Here is a 23,781-nt window from a genome sequence, read left to right on the forward strand (position 1 = left end):
AGACGTAATTCTGATATAAAGTATGCTTGAGAACGCTGTTGTAAAAGCTAAGCTATCATAAAGGAATTAGTATTCCCGACACACACATGCACACCAATTTACAACCCAAGAATAGGCGAATGAAAGCTTCTTTTTTATTACTTTGCTATCACTTAGTATAATAGCGTATGTACTGCTAGATGGCTGTTACAATGCATTTGGCTGGTGGAGTGAGCGGGATATAGACCCCGCATAATAAATTTTACTTTCTGGCAACTCCCCCTTCTTTTTCTCTTGACGATCGATCTTCGTTCTTTTCGATCATGGCCAAATCAGCTGTCAGCAAGAGCATGGCACGAAAGCGATCTCAGGAACCTACACAACATGTGTCTGGATTGTCCACTGCAAAGTCGGGTGCAAAACGCAAGAACGACAATGTCAAGTTTGGCAGCCTTAGTCGCAAACAAAAGAACGATCTCAAGGAATATGGTACGCTGATCCCGGACGATTTCCACGACGACGATGACGACGACAATATGGACGAGCAAGGTCCAAGCAAGTATGGATCAAAATGATATATAGACTACGAGGGGGGATCACTCATTCTTTTTTCATGTATAGACGTCCTCGTCGTGTCGTCTATGAAGAAGATCTCGATCGTGAACTCGAGGAAGAAGCTGGCATGGAAGAATCGGATGAAAGCGAAGAAGAAGAGGAAGAGGAAGAGGAATGGCAGAAACCATCAGCCTATTCTCGATTGGTTGGCTCGTTGCAAAAGACATCCAAGCACCGTGATTTCTATGAGCGCATCAAACGTGAGCAACAAGGTGTCGAGGACATTGAAGAGGAGTTAGAGGACGAGGGTGAGGAGGATATTGAGGGTGAGGATGAGGATGATGACGAAGGTAAATATACATGTTTGGTTGCATTTGTGGTAACCATGTGCTCAAAAGACCTCATTGTTAGATATGGATGATGAAGAAGAACTTGTCGATGAGGATAGCGAGGATGCTGAAGAAGATGAAGAAGACAATGAAGCAGCTGTGGTTGAAGAAGAGCAAGAAAATGATGATGAAGAAGAAGAGGAGATCATGATTGGAGATTTGTCTGATGACGATGAAGAAAATGGTAACAAAAGGGACAAGCTATTGGTAGTATTGATGCTCATGATGGATTTATTAGTTGATCCCTTTGAACGCCGATTATCTGACGAGCAACCCAAGTCATTCGATGAAGATATTGTTTTGGCTGATCAGAAAAAGTGGACTACAGAGATGTTCCAAGATGATGCATTGAAAGAGGTGGCAGCATTTACTCTTCATCCCGACAAGTCTGTGAAGGAGCAAAAGCCGATCAAGGATTTGGTTGAAATCAAGGTCAAAGAGCGACTTGCAAGACGATGGAAGGAAGCCAACTCTGATTTCGTGGATGAAAAAGGCAAGTGATTATTATTGCAGTATGGGAGGAGGAATACAATGAATAACATGTCTTTGTAGATGAATCAGCCCTTTTTACCCCTCTTCAAGAACGTCTCTTCCGCTACTTCAATGAGCATCGTGATGTCTTATATTGCAATCGCACCGTCGAGAACGCAGCCGAGATCAGAAACGCTTATGCATTGCATATCTTGAACTACATTTACAAGTAAGCCGCTCTTACTCCACACACCATGAATGTGATCACTGATGACGACCCTAATAGAACCAACGATCGCGTAGTGAAGAATAATTCCAAGATCGCCAATGCACATAAGGAAAACAAAGAGATTGGGTATGTATATCAAAGGAAGGGTAGGGCAAGGCATGATATCTAATGTGCAATTGAATACGTAGAGAGATCCGTGACCAAGGTTTTACACGTCCCAAGGTGCTCCTTATTCTTCCATTCCGTAATTCGGTTGTCAAGGTGGTGGATGCTCTCATTAAGGCTTCTGGAACAGATCAACAAGAGAACAAGAAGAGATTCTATGACGAGTTTCGATTGCGTGATGACGATCAGCTCAACAAGGACAAACCAGCAGATTACGTGGATACGTTCTCTGGCAATGTGGATGACCATTTCCGTTTTGGTATCAAGTTTGGCCGCAAGACAATGAAGTTTTATTCGGGCTTGTTTGCATCAGACATGATTATCGCCTCTCCTCTTGGTTTGCGTACATTGATCAATGGTGAAGAGTAAGTTGATATTAGGACATGAAAATATCGAGTGCTAACAATGACATGTAGAGGTGATGAACGAAACCATGACGCCCTTTCATCGATTGAGCTTGTTATTATGGATCAGGCCAACCACATTATGATGCAAAACTGGGAGCACGTAGAGGTACGAGGAAAGCAAGGATGATAGTAGCACGTAGCAGGATGCTAATCCCGACATTAGTATGTGATGCAACATCTCAACTTGATCCCGGAGAAAACTCACGGTTGTGATATCTCGCGTATCAAGAGCTGGTACCTGGATAGAAAGTGAGTAATCCCATTCCTGCATCGACGATGACTCAAGCTAATCCATTACATGCTTCGCATAGAGCTTGTTATTTGCGACAAACGCTTGTGTTTTCCGAATTCTTGACTCCTGAAATCAATGGCTTGTTCAGCAAATACTTCAAGAATGTATCTGGCAAGATCAAAATCAAGCAACGCTATGAAGATGGTAGCATTTTGGATGTCATCCCACAAGTGCAGCAGACATTTACTCGCATCGACACAACATCTCTTGCCGCTATGAATGATACTCGCTTCAAGTATTTTATTGAAAAGGTAGCTGGGATGAATCATGTGGAAAAGGATTGGAAGCTGATGGTATTTGATTCTTGTAATAGACACTTCCCACCTTGCGTAAATCAGCACTCATGCAAACACATACCCTGATCTTTGTTCCTTCTTACTTTGACTACGTCCGGCTACGAAACTATTTTGAAGACAACATGTATTCTTACGATTCTTGTTGCGAGTAAGTTATCATTATCTTGAGGATTGCTCATATGATGCACTAACATGGATGATGACTACTCTAGGTACACTGATCCAAGGGATATGACACGTGCCAGAGGCAATTTCTTCCAAGGCAAAGTCAGCTTCCTCTTGTACACGGAGCGTTTGCACTTTTATCGACGGCTCAACATTCGAGGCACCTTCCATGTCGTCTTTTATGGATTGCCAGATCATCCTCAATTCTATTCGGAAGTGGTCAACTTTTTGGGTCTCAAGTTTGATGAAGCAAGTGCTGCTGAAGAAGCTACATTTTCTTGTACGACGCTGTTTTCACGCTACGACCATCTCAAGCTAGAACGTATTGTTGGCAGCGACAGAGCTCGCAAAATGTGCACCGCACAAAAGAACGTTTTTATGTTTGCATAGATGACATTTATACACCACAAAAGCCCTCTCATATTACACCCCATCCTTCCTGTACAATAATACATATACAACATTCATTTTGCGATTATGGCATCATCATCATCATCATCATTCTCATACATGGTTACACATTTTATGCAAGGTACACACATAGCCCAGATCGGGTTCTGCATTCATATTTGTTCGTCATTGTATCACTCTGTTGCATAATGCAGCCATTTGTTGTTATCAACACGCCATTATGGATGGTTTTCCTTCATCAGCCTTGCAATTTGAAGTTCTTCATTCGTCTCAACGACCAGCACACGAATAGATGAATCGCTTGCTGTGATATCGACGACCTTATCCTTGGTGGTATCTGCGTGATTGTTCTTGTCCAAATCAATCTTGCATCCAATGCATTTCAACTTTTCACAAACATGTTGTCTTAGGGGTGCCGAGTGCTCGCCAATACCACCCGTAAAGACAATGACATCACAACCTTCGAGCAGTATAAAATAAGAACCAATAAAATTTTGGATACGGTTGACAAAGAGATCGAACGTGAGCTTGGCTGGTTCATCATTGTGTTCAGCCTTGGTAGCAATGTCGCCCATATGAGTGAGACCACACAAGCCCTTAAAACCACTCTCCTTGTTCAAGACATGTTCAGCCTTGGCTAATTCGACGCCACCACCAGGCTTTGGGTCAGCGGGATGGCTCACAAGATGAAAAACCGCTGATGGATCAATGTCGCCTGATCGTGTTCCCCCAGGTAGCCCTATGTGTTCACATTGTTGTCAGCGCATGTGGTCTTTTTTATGCATATGGTGATATTGAATTTCATGTGTGTTACTTGCCTGATACGGGAGTAAGGCCCATGGTGGTATCGATGCTTTCACCATTGGCGATGGCACAAGCACTGCTTCCATTACCCAAGTGCAAGGTGATAAGCTTGCTGTTTTGCAGGGGTTTGTTAAGAAATTTGGCTGAACGACCAGAGACAAATTGATGTGATAATCCATGGAATCCCCATTTGCGCACGGCATTGTCAAGGGCATGTTGACGTGGTAGCGGATACGTATAAATGTGCTTGGGTAAAGTGGCGTGGAACATTGTATCAAAGTACGCATAGTTATCACTATCGGGCATTCGTTTTAAGCTTGCTTCCATTACAGTGACAGCACGATGATTATGCAATGGTGCAAGTGCTGTTAACTCATCAAGTTGCTTGAGCGTCTTTGAGGTTACTTTGACAGGCTCTCTACGGTCACCGCCATGGACGACCCGATGACCGATAGCTTTGATCATCTTATCATCCTCAATCACATGTGCATCTTTCAGCTCTTGCAATACTGTTTTTAATGCATCCTCGTGCGACTCTAATTGACACTGCTTAGGCTCCTGCTGGTTGAGTGAGAATGTTGATTGAGCACTCCCAATCTCAGAGCATGCTCCTTTTCCTTTCTCTTCAAGGGTGTCGCTGTCAAAGAGCTTAAACTTGAGACTAGATGAGCCGGCGTTGAAGATGAGAAACATGAAAAAAGAAGATAAAATGATGGCCAAAAGGTAAAAAGAAGACACGTTCTTATTGTTTCGATTACGTCAATGCTACAAAAAAAAGAGCGCCATGATGGAAAGAATCGGGGGGAATGGGCACATGATATAATCAGCCGACACCTACCAAATATAGAATTGGCATGCGGCATGAGAGAAAGTGAGTGAGAAGAAAACGAGCACAGCCATTGCATCTTTCATCGGATCGCCCCTTTTTCCGTTTTCTCTTTCAATCGGTCTCCGTCCCTTTCACAGAGCGGCCACCGACTCTCATTTTTTGCTTTGGTTACCCACTATCCTTATTGATTGGCATTAACACCACTCGATCGAATTAATACGATCTTACCATACAAGAGAGAGATAAGCAAGAAGAGCAAATCTATTATCACAGCTTGATACAAGCACTTTTCTCTTCTTCCCAACTCCATCAAATTATGCTCAGTTTGCCTTCTCTGTTTCTTGTTCGCATTCATCCTACCTATGAAGACATAAGCAACGCAGAAGAAGCGCAACCACCATTCAATATCCCGCCACCATTATTATCCACAGGTTAACCCAAGCATACTTATCAAAAAAAGAGAAAACCTCGAAAAAAAAACGGAAAACGAGATAACCAACAAAAAAAGAAGCATTCTCCCCTTGTCTTTTGTTGTTGATATCCCCCGCTTAGCTCACTTATAACTATCGATCTATATATCCCAACCCCCTATTATTCTCCAAATCACCCGTTCACACCCACACACACACATCCCCCCCTTATGGCTACGACCTCCAGACGCCTGTTTGCATACATCCTATCGTTCATTGGTCTTGATCGGATCTCCCATGCAAGCCCTACTACTATTCGAAAGAGTCCTACTGCCACCAATAGTTGCTGCAGCAGCACTACATGTTCTTTGGAATCATCATCCTCATCTTCTTCTTCAGCAAGCTTTATGACTGAGTCAACCTTGATAGTGAATCCAGGGACAGCAGGGTTGTACGATGAAAAGCACATTGAGGATCCAGGCGTCACCATGATGGCGTACGATGCATGGTCGGTGCAAGCCCTTTTAAGCACCTTGCCAAAAATGTCATTGTGTCATCTACTCACTACCACTGCACTCAAGTATCCCAAAGTCATGGAGATGGTTGCCACCACGGTCACCCAAGATGGCACCACCACTGCTGATAAGCAACAACCATTTCCAGGGAAACCATGCAATCTCAGCTCTTCTCCTTTGGTGTCATCATCAGCTCAGCTGCATCATCATTTTGACAATGAGCAACAACAACATCAACACCACCACAACCCCTTATCGTATTATCGTGAACTTGTAGCTATTCAAGAACAAGCCTATGCCATTGTCCATAGCTTGGATGGATTACGACCATCAGAGCAATTTGCAAGGGAGGCTGAAGTTGCCCAAGAGCTTCAAAGGCTTGTTCGATTGTGTACCAATACGCTGTATGCTGCTCCCCAAGGTCATTCTCTTATCGCTCTTATTGGCTTGCTTGTCATTGCTCGTGAAGGTCTTGCTGCCTCAAGCACAAAAGTGCGTCGCTACATGTTTGGTGGAAGTGGTGGTGGTGCTTGCCTTGGTCGCCTTGTTGTCTTGGAAATGCAAGCAGCTCTCAAAAACTACAAGGTGAATCCCCTTGAGCCAAACGAGCAACGTGGGAGTGAACATCAATGGCCCCATTTATTGCGTGTTCTTTCACCACCCAAATCCGTTCTTGCTGCAGCTGATAACAGGCACCAGCTTACATGGATCATTGATGTTTTGAAACAGGTTTGTGCTCAGATGGCTGAATGCGATCCCCATTGGACTTTTGCTCAAGAATACCACAATGTGGTGGTTATCGCTACTCGCAACTGCCGCCTGTAAACATACCCCCCCTTCTCTCTCTACGATACATACAAGCATTGTTTACTTTTTTTTCTTTCATTGCCTTTGATTTTCTCTTTATGCTTTTGATTCGTTTTTCTTATCTTGCAGCAACACCCTTCTCCTCTTTCCAAGGTCTTCTTTGACCCATTTGATTTTGTACATAATCAAGCCCAATGAACCTTTTCTTCTTAGCTTTAACCATAGGGTGCTTTGAAATGTGTGTGGTGTGTTATCTAATTTGTAAGTTGACAGCTTGCTTCCATGTAACAAAAGAGCGTGTGATGCGGGAGATGTACATGTGCAATGTCATATGGCTTATCTTGTGGCCAATTTTGGTTCCCTTTCATCATTGACCGGATGCAAGCAAGCTGGTATGAGAGAACATGCACGATGAATACTACTACTACACTCCGCTTGTGCATCACCCCTGGTGCAGCATGTGAAAAAGAAAAGAGCTCAACTGCCATCTATACTGTGTCACTCTCTCATTTGCAATACGACGATGACACCATCATCTACGCTTTTGAGTATCAGATCGACGCACTTTTTTTTTCTCACACGTTGCTATGCACACCATTTCATTTTGAAACCTTGAGTACGTTGTGCACAGACATGATGATGGAATAATAAGGTCACACATACGTAGGCGTTGTCTAATTTATGCACCATGGTGATAGCCAACATGATCGAGTTCATTCAACCCTTTATTCTTTGTATACAAGTACTAAAATGGGGGCCACTTTCTTTGTTGGATGATGACTCACACCAGTCGTTTATTTATATCCTAGCAGTAGTAATAATGAAGATGATGCCTACTTGTCAACAAGGTAACAACTTGTGTCATAGCACACTTGAAGATCGACCTCTGCATTGATACCTTTGTATGTATCGACCGTTTATTATTAACATTCATCATAACTATGTGTAGCTCAAAGTTGTAGTTGGTATGGAACTTGCGATGGCTGCATGAACGAGATCACGAGATTTCGGGGTGGCTTGCGGGCTACAGAAATCGGGTTCATCAGCTTCCCTGCTGCCTCTTTGCTTCCTGCCCGCCCATAAACCACGACATACGGATCCACAGCATACGATGAGTTTCAACGCATGGAAAACACACATTGAAGAAGGCGACACGGTCGTTGTTCACATTGTAAGAGCTTGAGCCTTCCACATGTCCCCGATCGCTTTCTGATCTGCTTTCATTGGATGTATAGTCTCGAAACAATATGCAGACTATTGTTGTCAAGAAAGGCGAAGAGTTTACTAGTCGTTATGGCAACTTCAAACACGATAAGATGATTGGAAAGGAATATGGATCCAAGGTATATAAGAGGCGATAGCAAAGTGGGATAAACGTTGTGTATTCACAATCAATGTATTAGATGGTATCAACCAACTACAAGGGCTTTGTCTATCTGCTGCATCCTACTCCCGAATTATGGACGCTATCTCTGCCTCATCGAACGCAAATCTTGTACATTGCCGATATTTCATTCATCACAACATACCTTGACATGAAACCTGGATCACGCGTAATTGAATCTGGTAAGACATTTAAAAGAGGGATATGCATTGTGAAAGAGCTGACATGGATGAAACATAGGTACTGGCAGTGGATCATTTTCACATTCTATTGCACGTGCTATTGGACCCACCGGCAAATTGTATACCTTTGAATACCATGAGCAGCGTGCAGTGCAAGCAAGAAAGGAATTCAATGACCATGGTTTGGGTGATATTATTCAGCTTGAGCATCGTGATGTATGTAAGGATGGTTTTGGATTGAAGGATGCTGTCAATGCAGGTAAGCTTTTGATGGAGGTGATCAAGAGGATGAGATGGATGATTTATATCTCTATGTTAGTGTTTTTGGATTTGCCTGCACCATGGGAAGCCGTCGCATCAGCCAAAGAGACCTTTATTCAGCATCGAACGGGCAAGATTTGCTGTTTCAGCCCATGCATTGAACAAGTGGCAAAAACAGTGGAGGCACTTAATTCAAATGGATTTGTTGGTAAGGATCTCAATATAGAGGGGGTATACATGTGTGTAACATTAACACGACTATCCTTTGTTAGATATTACAATGTACGAATGCCTTGTTCGCAGCTATGATTTGATGCCCACCCGCAAAGTGACATTTGAGGAAGCCATTGAAAAAGCCAAATTGGGCCAAGGTGTGTTACCCAAGAAACGATCATCGGAAGAGGTGAATGAGGAGAGCGAGAGGAAGAATCAAGTTTGGGTCACCAAGACGCCTGTCGACACTCGAGGACATACCAGCTACTTGACCTTTGCTACATTTTTGCCAGCCATCGACACCAATCTAGCGCCACCGACACCAGCATTATCATCATCACCCCCATCCACAGAATCTCCTGTTCCTGAGAATAATGAAAAGGGATCCGATCAGCCTGCAGCATAAAAGACACCCCATCTCGCCATTTTGCATAGACAACATAGGCATTGCTTTTAATAGTATTCTCCTTTCCGCATTGAAATCAACATGTATACACAGCATTTCACAACAGCATTCTGGGGGTGGATTTATATATCGATGCATTACACCATTGTGATTACCACCAAGGGGGGAGGAGGAGGAGGAGAAGAGCTGGATGATGATTATTGTGAAGATGTGGATCATTGAAAACCCGAATTTGATTTCATGCAATATCCAATTCTCCCAATTCGGTTATGGATACGGCTATATCATCTTTTGCCGAACACACCAATACATACTTGTCACCTTGCACTGGTCACTATGGATGACAAGGGATGAAATGGCTTGTTTATGCTCTACGAGGAATACCTGGGGAAGTGCTATGATACCTGGACATACACGGCATGAGCATGATACTGTATCTGTAAAGACACATCATTATCGGATGGAAGGGATTGCCGGATTGCATGATGCCATGACACACGCACATACGCGCACGATGATGTAGTGTTACGATTCAAAGACGGGTCAAGCGCCGAGGAGGATGGAGGTTTATAAATTGGTAAGTGGTGGATGGGTTCATGTATAGATCTTTTTTCGTACTTTGGATATACAACTAATCTCTATTATCAACAACTACTACAACCACCATGAAGATGGGGAAGAAAAAAGACTCATCGACCAATGAAAAGCGCATCGATGACAGCGACACCAGCCATAAGCCTAAAAAGCCAAAGCAATCTGTATCGGTAATACGACTATTTCGGTTCAGCACATTGCGAGATAAAATGATGATTTTATGTGCCATTGTGGGATCAGCTTATACGGGTGCGATCTTGCCAATATCAGTCATTATTTTCGGCGATGTGATGCGGAAGATGGGCGAGACCATGATGCATAAGGATTCATTGTTGGATAATACACGATCGATGATTTTGGAGCTTGTGTATCTTGGCACCAGCGTGTTGATAGCAACCTATGTGGCCACTGCTTTCTGGATCATCTCAGGTGAAAATCAAGCACGCCGTATTCGAATGAAGTATCTCCATGCTGTCCTTCGTCAAGACATGAGCTGGTTCGATAGTGCAGAAGAAGGATCACTCAACACACGCCTTGCAGGAGATACACAAACCATTCAAGATGGTGTTTCAGAAGCTTTTGGCACATTGATTTTGAGCGTTGCACAATTTATCAGCGGGTACATTGTCGCTTTTATCAAAGGCTGGAAAATGGCGTTGGTCATGTTGTCTACAGTACCATTACTTATTGCTAGTGGTGCTGTCATGGGCATATTCATCACTCGCTTTACGCTCAAAGTGCAACGATCCTATGCATTTGCAGGCACAGTGGCTGAACAGGTGTTTGCAGGACTAAGAACAGTGTACAGCTTCTCTCTTCAGGAGCGGTTTGCTAAGCGATTCGAGGGAGAATTGGTGCATGCTCGTAAGATGGGAATCAAGCGTGGAATTGTACTCGGCCTCGGCTTTGGCTCATTTATGCTGGTGCTCTTTGCGACATACAGCTTGTCATTCTGGTATGGTTCACGTCTTGTCAAGGAGGGTGAATTTGATGGACCTACCGTGCTTGTTGTTTTCTTTGCAATGATGTTGGGATCCATGGCATTAACACAAGTACCTCCAAGTCTATCATCTGTTTCATCGGCATGTGGAGCGGCTCATACCATTTTTTCCACCATTGATCGAGTGCCACCCATTGACCCTGATGACAAGTCTTTTGGCGACATAACATCACCCTTACAAGGAGAGATTGAATTCAGGAACGTGTTCTTTAAGTATCCTACACGTCCCAATTTGATCATCCTCAAAGACTTGTCACTCAAGATCAAACAAGGAATGACAGTCGCTTTTGTTGGCCCTTCTGGTTCTGGTAAATCAACTGCCATTCAGCTATTGCAGCGATTTTATGATCCTGTTGCGGGGCAGGTGTTGCTTGATGGACGCGATTTACGATCCTACAATGTTCAAAGCTTGAGACAGCAAATTGGCGTGGTTGGACAAGAGCCAGTGTTATTCAATATGACGATTAAGCACAACTTGCTCATGGGCGTTGAGGACACTGAAAGCGTATCCCATGATGACATTGTCGAGGCATGCAAAAAGGCAAATTGTCATGGGTTCATTAGTCAGCTGCCACAGGGATACAACACGCTGGTGGGTAGTGGAATGTTATCGGGTGGTCAAAAGCAACGCATTGCCATCGCACGTGCCATCCTCAAAAACCCAACATTACTTCTTTTGGATGAGGTTTGTATTATTTGTTGACGTGCCACATGCATGTAATATAAACAATGATGCTCATTCTTATCATCTATATAGGCTACCTCGGCACTTGACACTCAATCAGAACGACTTGTACAACACGCCCTTGATGCAGCAGCAGCTGATCGCACCACCATCGTAGTGGCTCATCGTCTATCCACTGTACGCAATGCTGATTTGATTGTGGTGATGCAACATGGCGACCTTGTTGAGAGAGGAACGCATCAAGAGCTGATTGAGCTTGGTGGCGTGTACGCAGATCTCGTCAAGAAACAAGAGGTGGCTACTACGCAATCAAGCACTGATATTACCGATCAGACCAATGACCCTGAATTGCTACTCCAACAAGAAAAAGAGGAGCTATACCTCAATGAAAAGATGCCGGATGACCAACAATCCAATCTCTCTCGTGTCATTAGCAGCAATAACGTGAAACGAATGAGTACAGCATCATCGGTGGATGCTTTTCAATTGAAGCTCAAGCGTGAAAAGGAAGACCGAAAGCAAAAGAAAGCACAAAAGACACCCATTTTCAAGGTGATTCGGCAAATGCGACCTGAATGGCCACTCATGCTACTAGGGTGTCTTGGTGCTGCTGTAGCTGGCAGTGTATTTCCATGCTTTGCATACGCATTCTCAAAAGTTATTACCATCATCAGCGATCCCACTCGGCGTAATGAGATCGATCAAGGACCCGTTCAAGGCACCAATTTATATGCGTTCCTCTTTGTTGTCATTGCCGTGGTTGCTTTTTTTGCATTCTCAACACAAACAATTTCCTTTGAAATTGCTGGTGAGCGGTACACTGAACGGTTACGTGGTGACATGTTTCGTGCCCTCATGCGTCAAGAAGTTGGATACTTTGATCAAGAAGACAACAGCGTTGGTGCATTGACTACTAAGATCGCTGTGGATGCCAAGAATGTCAATGAATTGGTTACCAAGGTATGGGGTGATGTGATCCAATTATCGGTCACCGTGATTGCAGGTATGAAAAAAAGATATATAAAAGACCTTACAAAGAATCATACTCACATGAATGGTATAGGTCTATCGATTGCATTTGCATACAGCTGGCTTCTCACTCTCATTATCCTTTGCGCTACTCCATTCGTTGTGATTGCCACTGGTTCAGAAACACGCGTTCGGCAAGGATACCAAGATAATACTAAAAAGGCCAATGCTGAGAGTGGAGAGGTAGCGGGTGAAGCCATCAAGGAGATACGCACCATTGCAGCTCTCAACAAGCAAGCCTACTTTGAAAGCAAGTTTGAAAAGGCCATTGAATACCCTCATAAGCTTACTGTGCGAAAGGCGTTATTGGCTTCTATTGGACAAGCACTTCTCCGAGGTTTCAATTTGTACCTGAATGCTCTAGCGCTTTATGCGGGTATACGGCTGATTATGGATGATCGGCTTACCTTTGAGGAAATGTTTACCGTATTGGCTGAAATCCTTACCACGGCTACCAACGCGGGTCGTGGTAGCGTATTCACGGCGACATTTGCAAAGGCCAAGTTTTCAGCTCTTGCAGCATTTGAAGTCCTTGAACGGCAACCACGTATCGATCCTGATCTCGAAGGCATTGAACCCAAGGCCGTGAATGGTGATGTGAGCTTTGATAAGATCACCTTTGCATATCCTGCACGTCCCAATAATCCCGTATTCAAAGGGCAATTCGGCTTCAAAGGCAAAGCGAATCAAACTATTGCACTCGTGGGTCCTTCAGGCTGTGGAAAGTCAACCACTATTGGTATGCTGCTGCGGTGGTATGATCCCCTTCAAGGCACTGTGCGTCTCGATGATCATAGTGTGGATACGTATACAATTGCCAACCTTCGGAGTCACATGGGATGGATTGGTCAAGAGCCTGTATTGTTTGATATGACCATTGGAGAAAACATTCGATTTGGTGTTGAGGAGGACAAGGAAGTTTCACAGGCTCAAGTTGAGGAAGCTTGTCGGGCAGCCAATATCCATGACTTTATTGCTGGTTTGCCACAAGGATACAATTCAAGGGTGGGGGACAAAGGATCTCAATTATCAGGTGGTCAAAAACAACGTATTGCTATTGCTCGTGCATGGATCCGAAAACCCAAGATTTTATTATTGGATGAAGCAACATCGGCTCTCGATAGTGAATCTGAAAAACTTGTACAGGAAGCTCTTGATAAGGTTGTGAGCGAAGGTGGTCGAACAACTATCACGATAGCGCACAGATTGTCCACAATACAAGGGAGTGATTTGATCTGCGTGGTCAAGGATGGACGAGTTATTGAGCAAGGCACTCACTGGGAACTCTTAAAACTTAATGGCACCTACACAGAACTGGTCAACCAACAATCACTCGATCCTACTACATCCTCATAATCTATCTTCCCCTATTTGTATCCTTTAGCAGTCTAATATAGCACATAGCCCATTTCAATAAATCATTAAATTGCGTAGGAAACATTTATGTATTGAAATAAGATATGATAACGAAGGTAACAATGGGGATTGACAGCCTTAGTGTGATAGGCGTGGTATGGATACCGACAAAAGTGTAGTGTAACCCCGCCGCCCGAGAGGTGAGGTGGAGGACAATTTCATGTACACGTAACCGGCAAACGCGCCCTTTGCTTTTTCATCTTTCACACCTACCACCATGGCAGTATTAACCTCAGCAAGTACGTAATCGCCCCTTTCCTATCGCTATAACGATTGCTTTTCTCTTACTATTTGCCACGATTCGACTGATGCCCTGTCTCTTTTTCATATAGGCGGCATTCTCTCGTTGCTCGATGAGCCGCAGCCCGATTTGCAAGTATACGCTCTCCAAAACCTCAACAACCTTGTCAACGAGTTCTGGGCAGAGATTTCTGACTCGGTCGCCAAAATGTAAGGAACACAGTGGGATCAGGTGGAGTGCCATCACTAATACCAGATCTGTTTATTAGCGAGATCTTGTATGAAGATCCCCAGTTCTCTCAACGTGAGTTGGCCGCTTTGGTCGCATCCAAGGTAAGAGGACATGATGGAAACAAGGTGGTGATAGCATGTATACTGATATTGGATATTGGGGGATAGGTTTATTATCATCTTGGTGAACTTGACGACTCCGTTACGTTTGCATTGGGTGCTGGCAAGTTCTTTGACCTGACTGAAAAATCCGAATACGTCGACACAATCATTTGTACGTGGATAATGCCCAAATGTGTGATATCGATCATGAGCTAAGAGTGCCCATTTATTAGCAAAATGCATTGACAAGTACATTGAACAACGAACGCGTCAGCCTGAAAACGAAGCCGAAATCGATTCGAGATTGCAGGATGTGGTCGAGCGGATGTTCCAACGTTGCATCGATGATAAGGAATACGAACAGGGCATCGGCATTGCATTGGAGGCACGACGCTTGGATGTCGTAAAGACAATGATTGAAAAGGGTTCTCCCAGCAAACTCTTACCCTACGTCTTGGAAGTGTGCATGACGCTTGTTCAGAACCTCGATTTCCGCAACCAAGTCCTCAGACTCCTTGTATCATTGTACCGCGAGTTGCAAGAGCCCGATTATATTTCCATCAGCCAATGCCTTGTCCATTTGAACGATCACAGCGCTTGTAACGAGCTTCTTCAAGGTCTCATTGAAAAGGATCAAGAGGTAGGATGATGCATGATGCATCAGGCTGGAATGTACTCGACAACATGCTGACATTGTAACCTTTAGCTTATGGCATATCAAATTGCATTCGACTTGGAAGAGAGCGCCACTCAAGACTTTTTGCTCAAGATTATCAAGGAACTTCCACAACCTGAAACTACACAAGAAGAGGGCTCTGATAAGCCTGTAAGTATGGGAAGGGTTGGTTATACCATCGAAGAAATGGAGGCTTATTTTCATTTTACGTGAATAGGCAAGCGGTCCTTTCCAAAAGATTCGATCCATTCTCTCCGGCGAAGAGACCATTCGTTTGCACCTCGAATTTTTGTATAGAAACAACCACACTGATCTTTTGATCTTGAAGAATACCAAGGTTGGTGTTGTAGATTTACCCATATCACATGAAGGGAGCCTAATGGATATGTCGATATAGAATGCATTAGAACCAAGAAACTCCATGTACCATTCAGCTGTCACCTTTGCCAATGCATTCATGCACGCTGGTACCACCATTGATGAATTCCTTCGCCAAAACCTTGAATGGCTCTCCAGAGCAACCAACTGGTCCAAGTTTAGTGCCACCGCTGCCCTTGGTGTTATCCATAAGGTAACAAGAGGAAAAAAGGCATGATCATCATTTACGATCTTTGGATTAACAAATAACGTAGGGTCAATTGGCACAATCCATGAACTTGTTGGCCCCCTATCTTCCTCAAGAAGGTGGCAATAGCAGCAGCGTATATTCTGAAGGTGGTTCTCTTTATGCACTTGGTCTTATCAATGCCAACCATGGCAGCGGTGTCCTCGACTACTTGAAGAATGCATTGAAGGATACCCAAAACGAGGTCATTCAACATGGTGCTTGTCTTGGTCTCGGTGTTGCTGGCATGGCTACTGACAATGAAGGTAAATGCGATTTTTTTCACACAATGAAAAGATCACGTGCCTAACAAGGGATCATTATGATAGAGATCTACGAGGAATTGAAGAACACCCTTTTCAGTGACAGCGCCGTTGCTGGTGAAGCTGCTGGTTTGGCCATGGGTCTCGTTATGCTTGGAACTGCCAATGGTGAAGTCATTGAGGAGATGTTGCAATATGCCCATGAGACACAGCACGAAAAGATCATCCGTGGTCTTGCTGTTGGTATGTCACTTATCATGTATGGCAAGGAGGAGAAGGCCGATACTCTGATTGATCAACTCTTGGATGACAAGGTAATGCTTGTTTTATAACGACGTCATTCAACGTATGCTGATGATGATTATAATAGGACCCTGTGCTTCGATACGGTGGTATCTATACTATTGCTATGGCATACAGTGGCACTGGAAACAACAAGGCCATTCGCCGATTGCTTCACGTTGCCGTCAGTGATGTGAATGATGATGTACGCCGTGCTGCAGTTACTGCTATTGGTTTCATCTTGCTTCGCAACCCCAAGCAGGTGCCTCGCATTGTTCAACTCTTGGCCGAAAGCTACAATCCCAATGTCCGATATGGTGCTGCCTTGGCTCTTGGTATCTCATGCGCCGGCACTGGTTATCTTGTACGTACCATTTTTACATAGCATTCAATCAACAAATCAACTCACTTGAATTCTTTGCTAGGATGCTCTCGAGTTACTGGAACCAATGACAAAGGACCCTGTTGACTTTGTTCGTCAAGGAGCATTGATTTCTCAAGCCATGGTGCTCATTCAACAAACCGATGCTACCAACCCCAAGGTTGCTGGTGTACGTAAGCAGTTTGAGAAGATCATTAGTGATAAGCATGAAGATTCTATGGCCAAATTTGGTGCTGCCATTGCTCAGGGTATCATGGATGCTGGTATGTAATCATTTTTTATGTGATGTGGTTATGACGTGGTACCTAACTTTTTTGGTTCAGGTGGCCGCAATGTTACGATTTCCTTGGTATCTCGAAATGGTCATGCAAACATGCCTGCCATCGTTGGTACTGCTGTATTTACGCAATTCTGGTACTGGTATCCTTTCACACACATGCTGAGCTTGGCATTCACGCCCACAGCTGTCATTGGTCTCAACAAGAACCTCGAGGTAAGGACTTTACACATGTATGTTGCACGTGAATACGTATTAACATGATCATTCCAGACTCCCAAATTTGAATTTGTCTCCAATGCCAGACCTTCCTTGTTTGCTTATCCACCACAGATCAAACCACCCTCCGCTACTGTTGTCGAAAAGGTGGCTACTGCTGTTTTATCTACAACTGCCAAGGCCAAGGCTCGGGCAAAGAAATCAGAAAAGGAAAAGGGAGATATGATGGATGTCGACAAGGAACAACCTGCTGCTGCTGCATCATCTTCTACTGCTGCTGCTCCCACTAAGGAAGACGCCAAGGAAGAGAAGCCCAAAAAGAAGCGGGAAGAGAACTTTGAAGTCTTGCAAAACATGGCACGTGTGGTACCTGCTCAATTCAAGTATATCTCATTCAAGGAGGAATCTCGATACACACCTCTGAAAAAGAGCAATGTTGGAGGTATCGTCATGCTACTCGATAAGAAGCCTGGCGAAAAGGAGGATCTCATTCAGCCTAGCGCACCTTCTGGAGGTAATGTATCACTAAGTGGAATATCGTACAACATGCTGACATGCGACGTATAATAGATGGATCGGGTGCAAACTCTGCTGAGGAAGAAGCACAACCTTTCGAACCATTTGAATATCCATTCGAGGACTAAAAGATGCAATTACTCCATTTCCCGTACCCTTTGCTTCTTTTTTATCCTTTGCCCACCACGACAACATTTCCTTTATCTTTTCCGCCTCTCTTTTTTTTCTTTCTGCAACAAAACAACATGCCCATATAAAGACAGATTGCCATTATCATCATTTTGTAATAATCTTTAGGATTGAGCAAAGATAAAGAAACGCTGGATGTTTGTGTGGATAATGATACATGTTGTATTTCATTTGATATGATGATACTATAGTAGTAGGATAATAGGATATAAGAATGCAGTATGTAGGGTGGGTGATAGTTACATAGTTAAGAGAGAAGGGATTGAATGAAGGAATGGAATGGATGAAGAATGAATACTGTATACAATGCCTAATGAGGTTGTGTCTATATCAGAGTAAATCATGAAAGTGGTATAAGGGAAGGGTGTGTGTGTGTGTAAATGTTGTGGTATGATAGGATTAAACACAAAGTGGGAGCGCTTCCCTTATTACAAAGTGAGGATCAAAGCGCTGATGGCGGCGGCACCGAGCATGCTGACAGGTGCGGCAATACCATGTAGGGAGCCGCTTGCGGAATCAGCTCTGTGAACAGGTTGGCCATCATCACCAAGGATATCAATGCTGGCAGACATGGTGGCACCAGACAAGCGATCATGAAGCATGGTTGCTGAAGGTGTAGGGGTAACAGAGGGAGAGGCGACACATGCATTGGTATCATTGCTGGTGGTGATATAGAAAGGCTTTGACCAAGCACTAAAGAAATAAGGGCGAGGTTAACATAAAGGTGATGATTTGAATGATTGTTTATACACACCTTGTGTCATCGCCATGAGCTAAGCTGATCTTCCATTGTGAGCAATCATCCACCACCGAAGGAAGCTGAACAACGTAAGATCCTGAAGATCCATTGACTTCCTCGGCAAGTTGAACTTGGGTTGAGTTGCCAGATGCTGATGCAAGGCCAATAGTTAAAGGGGTATTGTCACCAGGAATCCATGCTAAAAATTACATCAAAGTGGATGTCAGCGAGATGTCATTATGCAGCATGAAAAGAGCCATGTACTTACAAATAGCCAAGTTTTGGCCGGAACCAACAACAGTGGATTCAGCAGGCTCGGTAATAGTGAAAGGAGCAGCTTCTTCTTGACGCTTGATCATGATTGGGGATGCTGTGGCAGCATTAGAAAGCATACCAAGAACAGCGGCAATAGAGACGAGAGTGATTTGCATGATGATTGTAGCAGTAATAGTAGTTTGTAGTGATGAATGTGATAATGCAAGTCAATGAAAAAAGAGGTATCCCTTTTTATATTGTTTTCGAATGCCACCAGTGATCTTGAAGATGATGACAAAATCGCGTTTTGACCAAGTTAAGTTACACAAGCTTCACATGAAAAACTGCCACGTTGCGTTGACGTGCCGCGTAAAACTTATATCATTTTGGGATGACACCTGATTGTTACGAGTGGGCCACCTAACCCAGCACACCCTGCCTTTTTGTTCTTTTATCAGCCATTGTATTCATGTTTGCTTCCAAATCATGCTCTTGCGCTATGATACTTTGGTCTCTTCAAAATGGGGATGATGCCCCAAGGATTACTTGGCTATACAACGTTAACCAGAGGTGTCTCATAAGTAATGGGGTTGGCTTACTGGGAAGTAGCGGAAATGGGTGGCAGAAAATGGTGAATCACATGCCAATTTTCATACAACTGACTGCAGCACATATCCCAAACTCAACCAGATTTCGGATCGGCATTGCAGCTGCAAAAAATTACATTACGTGATTTACCTATTCCAATAATGGAAAAACAACGAATGTGCTTTTTGGCATTCTTTCACAAAGCTCTTGCTTTTGCTACTAAAGAGGATGATTCAAACCATAGTATGCCTCTACAATACATCGCTGCTCACTATGCATTATGACCTTTATGCACCATATAGATCTGACATTGACTAAGAGAGCTCAACCAAGTATGTCTTGATAAGGGAAAAATACGGTGACACAGGTCTGACCTGATTTCTTTTTCATTTCTGCTTACCCCAGCAGCGGGCCAAGCGGCGTCTTTTACAGCCAATATCGGTTTTAGAAATGACACGTCGGGTTATTGATATCCACTCAATGTTGTTGTTGCATGCCACGCATGCTTCCTTTAATGGCATTAAACCGCTTTCATAATCCTATGGGGGAGGAGCGAGGGTAGAAAAATGATGGATACTGTTGGGGTTGCATGACCGATCTACGCATTAGAATGGGGTCGAAACACCACTACAATTGATAACAAGATGAGCGACCCATGCACATTGCCTACATCCTTTGCTATTATTCGTGCAGCATAACAAAAGTCGCACCCGACAAATACCGATCTTGCCCTCGGAAGATGAAGGGTGATGACTTTTTTTACTACAAGAACAACATGGAACGGCTCCTTCCTCTTGAGTAAGAAGCATACATCACGTTGACACCTATTGTGAGATGGGACACGAATAAGGACCATGATGATGATGTGGCTGGTTGCCAAGGACAATGACGTCTTTTGAGACATGTCATTGTGGTTCGATCACTTTTTTGCAAAGCCGAGTACAAGCGCGTTTAGGCACCATCACTTTTTGGGGTATGGAATCGCATTGGTAACAACAGAGCGTGATCCGGTTCTTGTATGTGACACAAAAGGGATCAGGGATAAGGCGGCACGATAACATGAGGGACCCTGGTCTCTCTCGCTCACTCTCTCTGCAAGTACAAGGACGTATGCAGGAGAGATGCTCATCTGATCAAAAATTACTGTCCCAGCTCAATCTTTCACAATCCTCACGGATCGAGAAACAGACACGTCTATCGCTTACGTATGATTTTCGTTACTCATCGCCATTGAGATCATTGCCGAAGAATTATCATGAACAACAGCCTATCCTCAATCAAGTAATGTCGTTTTTGGCAATCTGGAACCAGGAGCTAGGTGGGTCTCTTTTGCTCATTTTCATATGCCACGATTTGCAATGCATGCACGTTTTCAAAAGATAATACAGAATCATTCACCACGTCTCATCTCATCCTACCACCACCATGTTACAAAAATGTTATCATTGTGCGACTCATAACGTGTGCTGAGAATGACTCCATTCATATGTCATTTATTCATCTCATAGGAACGTCTACCAAAGTGAACAACAAAGATTGGTGGGTGGTGGCGGCGGCTGAGTGTAGTGATTTGGAACGTTAGAGTAAACAATAACAATAATGCAAAAGCTGTCAAACTTTATTGTCCATAAAGTGGCGATCTGCCCAAGCTGTGGGATAGTTTCACAAGGACTCAATATTCTCACGCATTACAACAAGTGTTTACTATACGCTATTGTTGTATTGTAAGGTTGCTGATAGGTGTGGTGAAATGTGCTTTTTGGAGGCTAGGAAGTATGCTTGAAGCTTGTTATTACCTGTAACGGGGCTGCATAGCCAAAATGACGACGAGGCGTAATCGATGCATAACATCACCCCCGTGTTGCATGAGCATTACAGCAACATCGATCCCTTCTTCAATCTCACAAAGCATCGTATGTAAGCGTATATAAATACACAGGTGTTCAACAGGTGGTGTTGTATCAACTTGTTCCTATTTAATAATTCTATCATGCAATTCACTGCCTTCTATGCTCTACTTGCTGCATTACTCTTGGCCATCGCTGTCCATGCCGCTCCCATTCAAGAAAGTAATACCCTGCAGCCTCAAGTAGGATCCGATATCCGACGTCGATCTCGTCATGAACATCACCATGAAGATGAAGGCGAGGATGGCCCTGTGGATGGCGTAGTTGATGATGCCGAAGATGTTGTGGATGATGGTCCAGTCGAAGATGTAGCCGATGGTGTTGATCTCGATGACGATCCAGTCGGAGACTTAGCCGATGATGCTGAAGATGTAGTCGATGATGCTGAAGACGTCGTTGACGATGATGGCCCTGTGGAAGATGTAGTCGATGGTGCTGAAGATGTCGTTGATGATGGCCCCATTGATCTCGATTAGCTGCTTACTCATGTTATATCCAATGTGCAATATCCAATGTAACAAATCGATAATAAAAAAATCCCGTGTATGTAGCATTTATGATAAACGTGGTGTTGGTATTGAGTTGTTGTATTTACATGATATGCTGTACTATGCTGCTAACATCCCCTTGCAAACAAACGAAATAATAGTTATGCTAGCAATCACCCCAACGATGGAGGATGGGCTGTATGCCATGGATTGTAACCAAGCGAAAAAGCTCTCGTCAGGACGTTGTACATTGAATGCTCGGTATTGTTGTTGTGTCCTATCGTGCTGCCTAGTCGTTTGGTCGTATTGCTCCAAGATGGAAGACATGTTCTCACCAGAAAATGGATGCATCTAATAACCCATTCATTATTATCCATCATCACACCCCGAAGATATCCAATCATTACTTACCTCCTCTTGTTCATCTTGATCAGCCTCCATCAAAGGATACCGTTGCCGAGTCAACTCGATATTTTGTACATTGCCAAAGAAATCGGTCACTTTCACCTGATTCAAAACCATTATTAGAGACAAAGTCAACCTAACTAACTTGAGAGAAAACCATTACCTTGTCAAGGGGTCGCTTGAAGAGATCGGATCGGATACCAGGGTGGGAAGCAATCTTGGCAGGGTCGTAAGAATCAAACTATTGATCTAAGGTGAGTATTCAATTGTAAGCGATCTCCATGTTTACATACCAAATCTTTAAGTGTCTTGTTGCTTGTCATGTCGATGTTTTCGAGAAAGTCGAGGTTGTAGTAAGTAAATCCATCAATGACAGCAACGCCCAAATCGTGATCCGTATGATGCTATGGTAATCCACCACCATCAATATCCATCTCTATATTTCAAATAGAGCCATAGAATGCTTACCGAGTAGGAACTTTCTCCAAGCATGCTGCTACCAGTAGCAAGAATGTTGGGCGAATAGATCTTGCTGTACATTGTATTTGCCTGGCAGGTATCGATCATAAAGAACATTTCATGGTATCTACCATGGTTGTGAGATGGCTATCAACATCAATAGCATGATCAACAATACCTTCTCTTTTCCCACATTTGCTCGAATGAATAGGCGAGATCATATGCACTGATTTCCTCGGCATCTTGAAACTTTAGAAATTCATCGCCGCCATGACCCGTCATGTAGATGAAAATGTTGGATCGATCATCCGATAATAAACGTTTGGAACGAGGCGTATCAGGGGAAACACGTCCTTGGATATCGTATTAGATACATCAACCACTCCCCTTTGACTTGGATGGTACCGTACCTGTCAGCATACGGATGAAGTTTTCCACCGTTACTTCATATCCACGATAATCCACTTCGACGTTCTCGCCGTACAAGTCCAATACACGTGCTGCATTGTTGTATACAGTAGCTGGATATTTGTTGCGAGGATTGCAAGATACGTCGTCGGCAAGCATAAGAATAATATTGGAATCAGGAATGCCGAGTCGTTTGACGGTGCGATACATGGATAGCGTGTTGGCAATGTGACGATAGTTGAACCAGAAGCGAGACGTGCATACCTTGTCAATGGAGAGCATGAGTTGTCTATTCAAAAAGGAGAAGACGTCGTCATTTGGCTACTTACAAGCACTGCCCAGTTGTTGGTATGGCCACTTTGACTAAAGAAACCTTCCACTTGTTCTTCTTTTGTCGTTTGTCCGTTGACGCATGCCGACAGCACAAGCCAAAGCCAGGAGATTATGAGACCGCAGGCGTAAATGTTCGCCATTGGAGGGATGAACAAGTAGTAAGAATATAAAGGAAAGGAGAAGGGGAGGTGCATGTAAACCAGTCTCACTCAACCCCATTTGGGCGGGTAGTGTCCGTTCTAGGATTTCCACCACGTGAGCAGCCTATTCATCATCATCATCATCATCACAATCAAAGTACCCATTCTCTCTCTCAATAATGAA

The 23,781-nt window shown here is 43.7% G+C and overlaps 9 protein-coding genes across 9 annotated transcripts; 6 read left to right on the forward strand and 3 right to left on the reverse strand.

Moving 5' to 3' along the window:
* Positions 1–302: 302 nt before the first annotated feature.
* Positions 303–3,338, forward strand: O0I10_006963 (uncharacterized protein; the record flags this gene model as incomplete). Its single annotated transcript, XM_058486985.1, has 12 exons — positions 303–538; positions 601–884; positions 946–1,107; positions 1,162–1,416; positions 1,476–1,623; positions 1,681–1,749; positions 1,812–2,153; positions 2,205–2,301; positions 2,359–2,444; positions 2,507–2,738; positions 2,801–2,931; positions 2,996–3,338. 12 exons carry the CDS (start codon positions 303–305, stop codon positions 3,336–3,338), a joined length of 2,385 nt encoding a protein of 794 aa, XP_058342320.1.
* Positions 3,339–3,577: 239 nt separating this feature from the next.
* On the reverse strand, positions 3,578–4,856 carry O0I10_006964 (acetate kinase; the record flags this gene model as incomplete). The annotated part of the gene is made up of 2 exons (XM_058486986.1): positions 3,578–4,098; positions 4,178–4,856. 2 exons carry the CDS (start codon positions 4,854–4,856, stop codon positions 3,578–3,580), a joined length of 1,200 nt encoding a protein of 399 aa, XP_058342321.1.
* A 776-nt stretch (positions 4,857–5,632) lies between these two features.
* On the forward strand, positions 5,633–6,742 carry O0I10_006965 (uncharacterized protein; the record flags this gene model as incomplete). The annotated part of the gene is made up of 1 exon (XM_058486987.1): positions 5,633–6,742. One exon carries the CDS (start codon positions 5,633–5,635, stop codon positions 6,740–6,742), a length of 1,110 nt encoding a protein of 369 aa, XP_058342322.1.
* A 1,093-nt stretch (positions 6,743–7,835) lies between these two features.
* O0I10_006966 (uncharacterized protein) lies at positions 7,836–9,170 on the forward strand (the record flags this gene model as incomplete). Its single annotated transcript, XM_058486988.1, has 6 exons — positions 7,836–7,895; positions 7,960–8,067; positions 8,128–8,290; positions 8,349–8,549; positions 8,610–8,759; positions 8,824–9,170. The coding sequence occupies 6 exons, from the start codon at positions 7,836–7,838 to the stop codon at positions 9,168–9,170; spliced, it is 1,029 nt and encodes a 342-aa protein (XP_058342323.1).
* A 665-nt stretch (positions 9,171–9,835) lies between these two features.
* On the forward strand, positions 9,836–13,834 carry O0I10_006967 (uncharacterized protein; the record flags this gene model as incomplete). Its single annotated transcript, XM_058486989.1, has 3 exons — positions 9,836–11,449; positions 11,522–12,452; positions 12,513–13,834. 3 exons carry the CDS (start codon positions 9,836–9,838, stop codon positions 13,832–13,834), a joined length of 3,867 nt encoding a protein of 1,288 aa, XP_058342324.1.
* Positions 13,835–14,111: 277 nt separating this feature from the next.
* O0I10_006968 (uncharacterized protein) lies at positions 14,112–17,814 on the forward strand (the record flags this gene model as incomplete). The annotated part of the gene is made up of 15 exons (XM_058486990.1): positions 14,112–14,133; positions 14,227–14,344; positions 14,404–14,467; positions 14,534–14,639; positions 14,701–15,107; positions 15,174–15,293; positions 15,361–15,480; positions 15,541–15,714; positions 15,776–16,013; positions 16,077–16,324; positions 16,381–16,656; positions 16,718–16,937; positions 16,998–17,167; positions 17,225–17,684; positions 17,741–17,814. The coding sequence occupies 15 exons, from the start codon at positions 14,112–14,114 to the stop codon at positions 17,812–17,814; spliced, it is 2,817 nt and encodes a 938-aa protein (XP_058342325.1).
* A 489-nt stretch (positions 17,815–18,303) lies between these two features.
* On the reverse strand, positions 18,304–19,045 carry O0I10_006969 (uncharacterized protein; the record flags this gene model as incomplete). The annotated part of the gene is made up of 3 exons (XM_058486991.1): positions 18,304–18,568; positions 18,630–18,813; positions 18,883–19,045. 3 exons carry the CDS (start codon positions 19,043–19,045, stop codon positions 18,304–18,306), a joined length of 612 nt encoding a protein of 203 aa, XP_058342326.1.
* Positions 19,046–21,447: 2,402 nt separating this feature from the next.
* O0I10_006970 (uncharacterized protein) lies at positions 21,448–21,840 on the forward strand (the record flags this gene model as incomplete). The annotated part of the gene is made up of 1 exon (XM_058486992.1): positions 21,448–21,840. One exon carries the CDS (start codon positions 21,448–21,450, stop codon positions 21,838–21,840), a length of 393 nt encoding a protein of 130 aa, XP_058342327.1.
* A 132-nt stretch (positions 21,841–21,972) lies between these two features.
* Positions 21,973–23,597, reverse strand: O0I10_006971 (GPI-anchor transamidase; the record flags this gene model as incomplete). The annotated part of the gene is made up of 8 exons (XM_058486993.1): positions 21,973–22,203; positions 22,264–22,359; positions 22,421–22,498; positions 22,551–22,661; positions 22,726–22,843; positions 22,895–23,069; positions 23,127–23,388; positions 23,454–23,597. 8 exons carry the CDS (start codon positions 23,595–23,597, stop codon positions 21,973–21,975), a joined length of 1,215 nt encoding a protein of 404 aa, XP_058342328.1.
* Positions 23,598–23,781: the final 184 nt, after the last annotated feature.

Source organism: Lichtheimia ornata (genome assembly GCF_029851405.1).
Source record: "Lichtheimia ornata isolate CBS 291.66 chromosome Unknown scaffold00032, whole genome shotgun sequence".
Lineage (NCBI taxonomy): Eukaryota > Fungi > Mucoromycota > Mucoromycetes > Mucorales > Lichtheimiaceae > Lichtheimia > Lichtheimia ornata.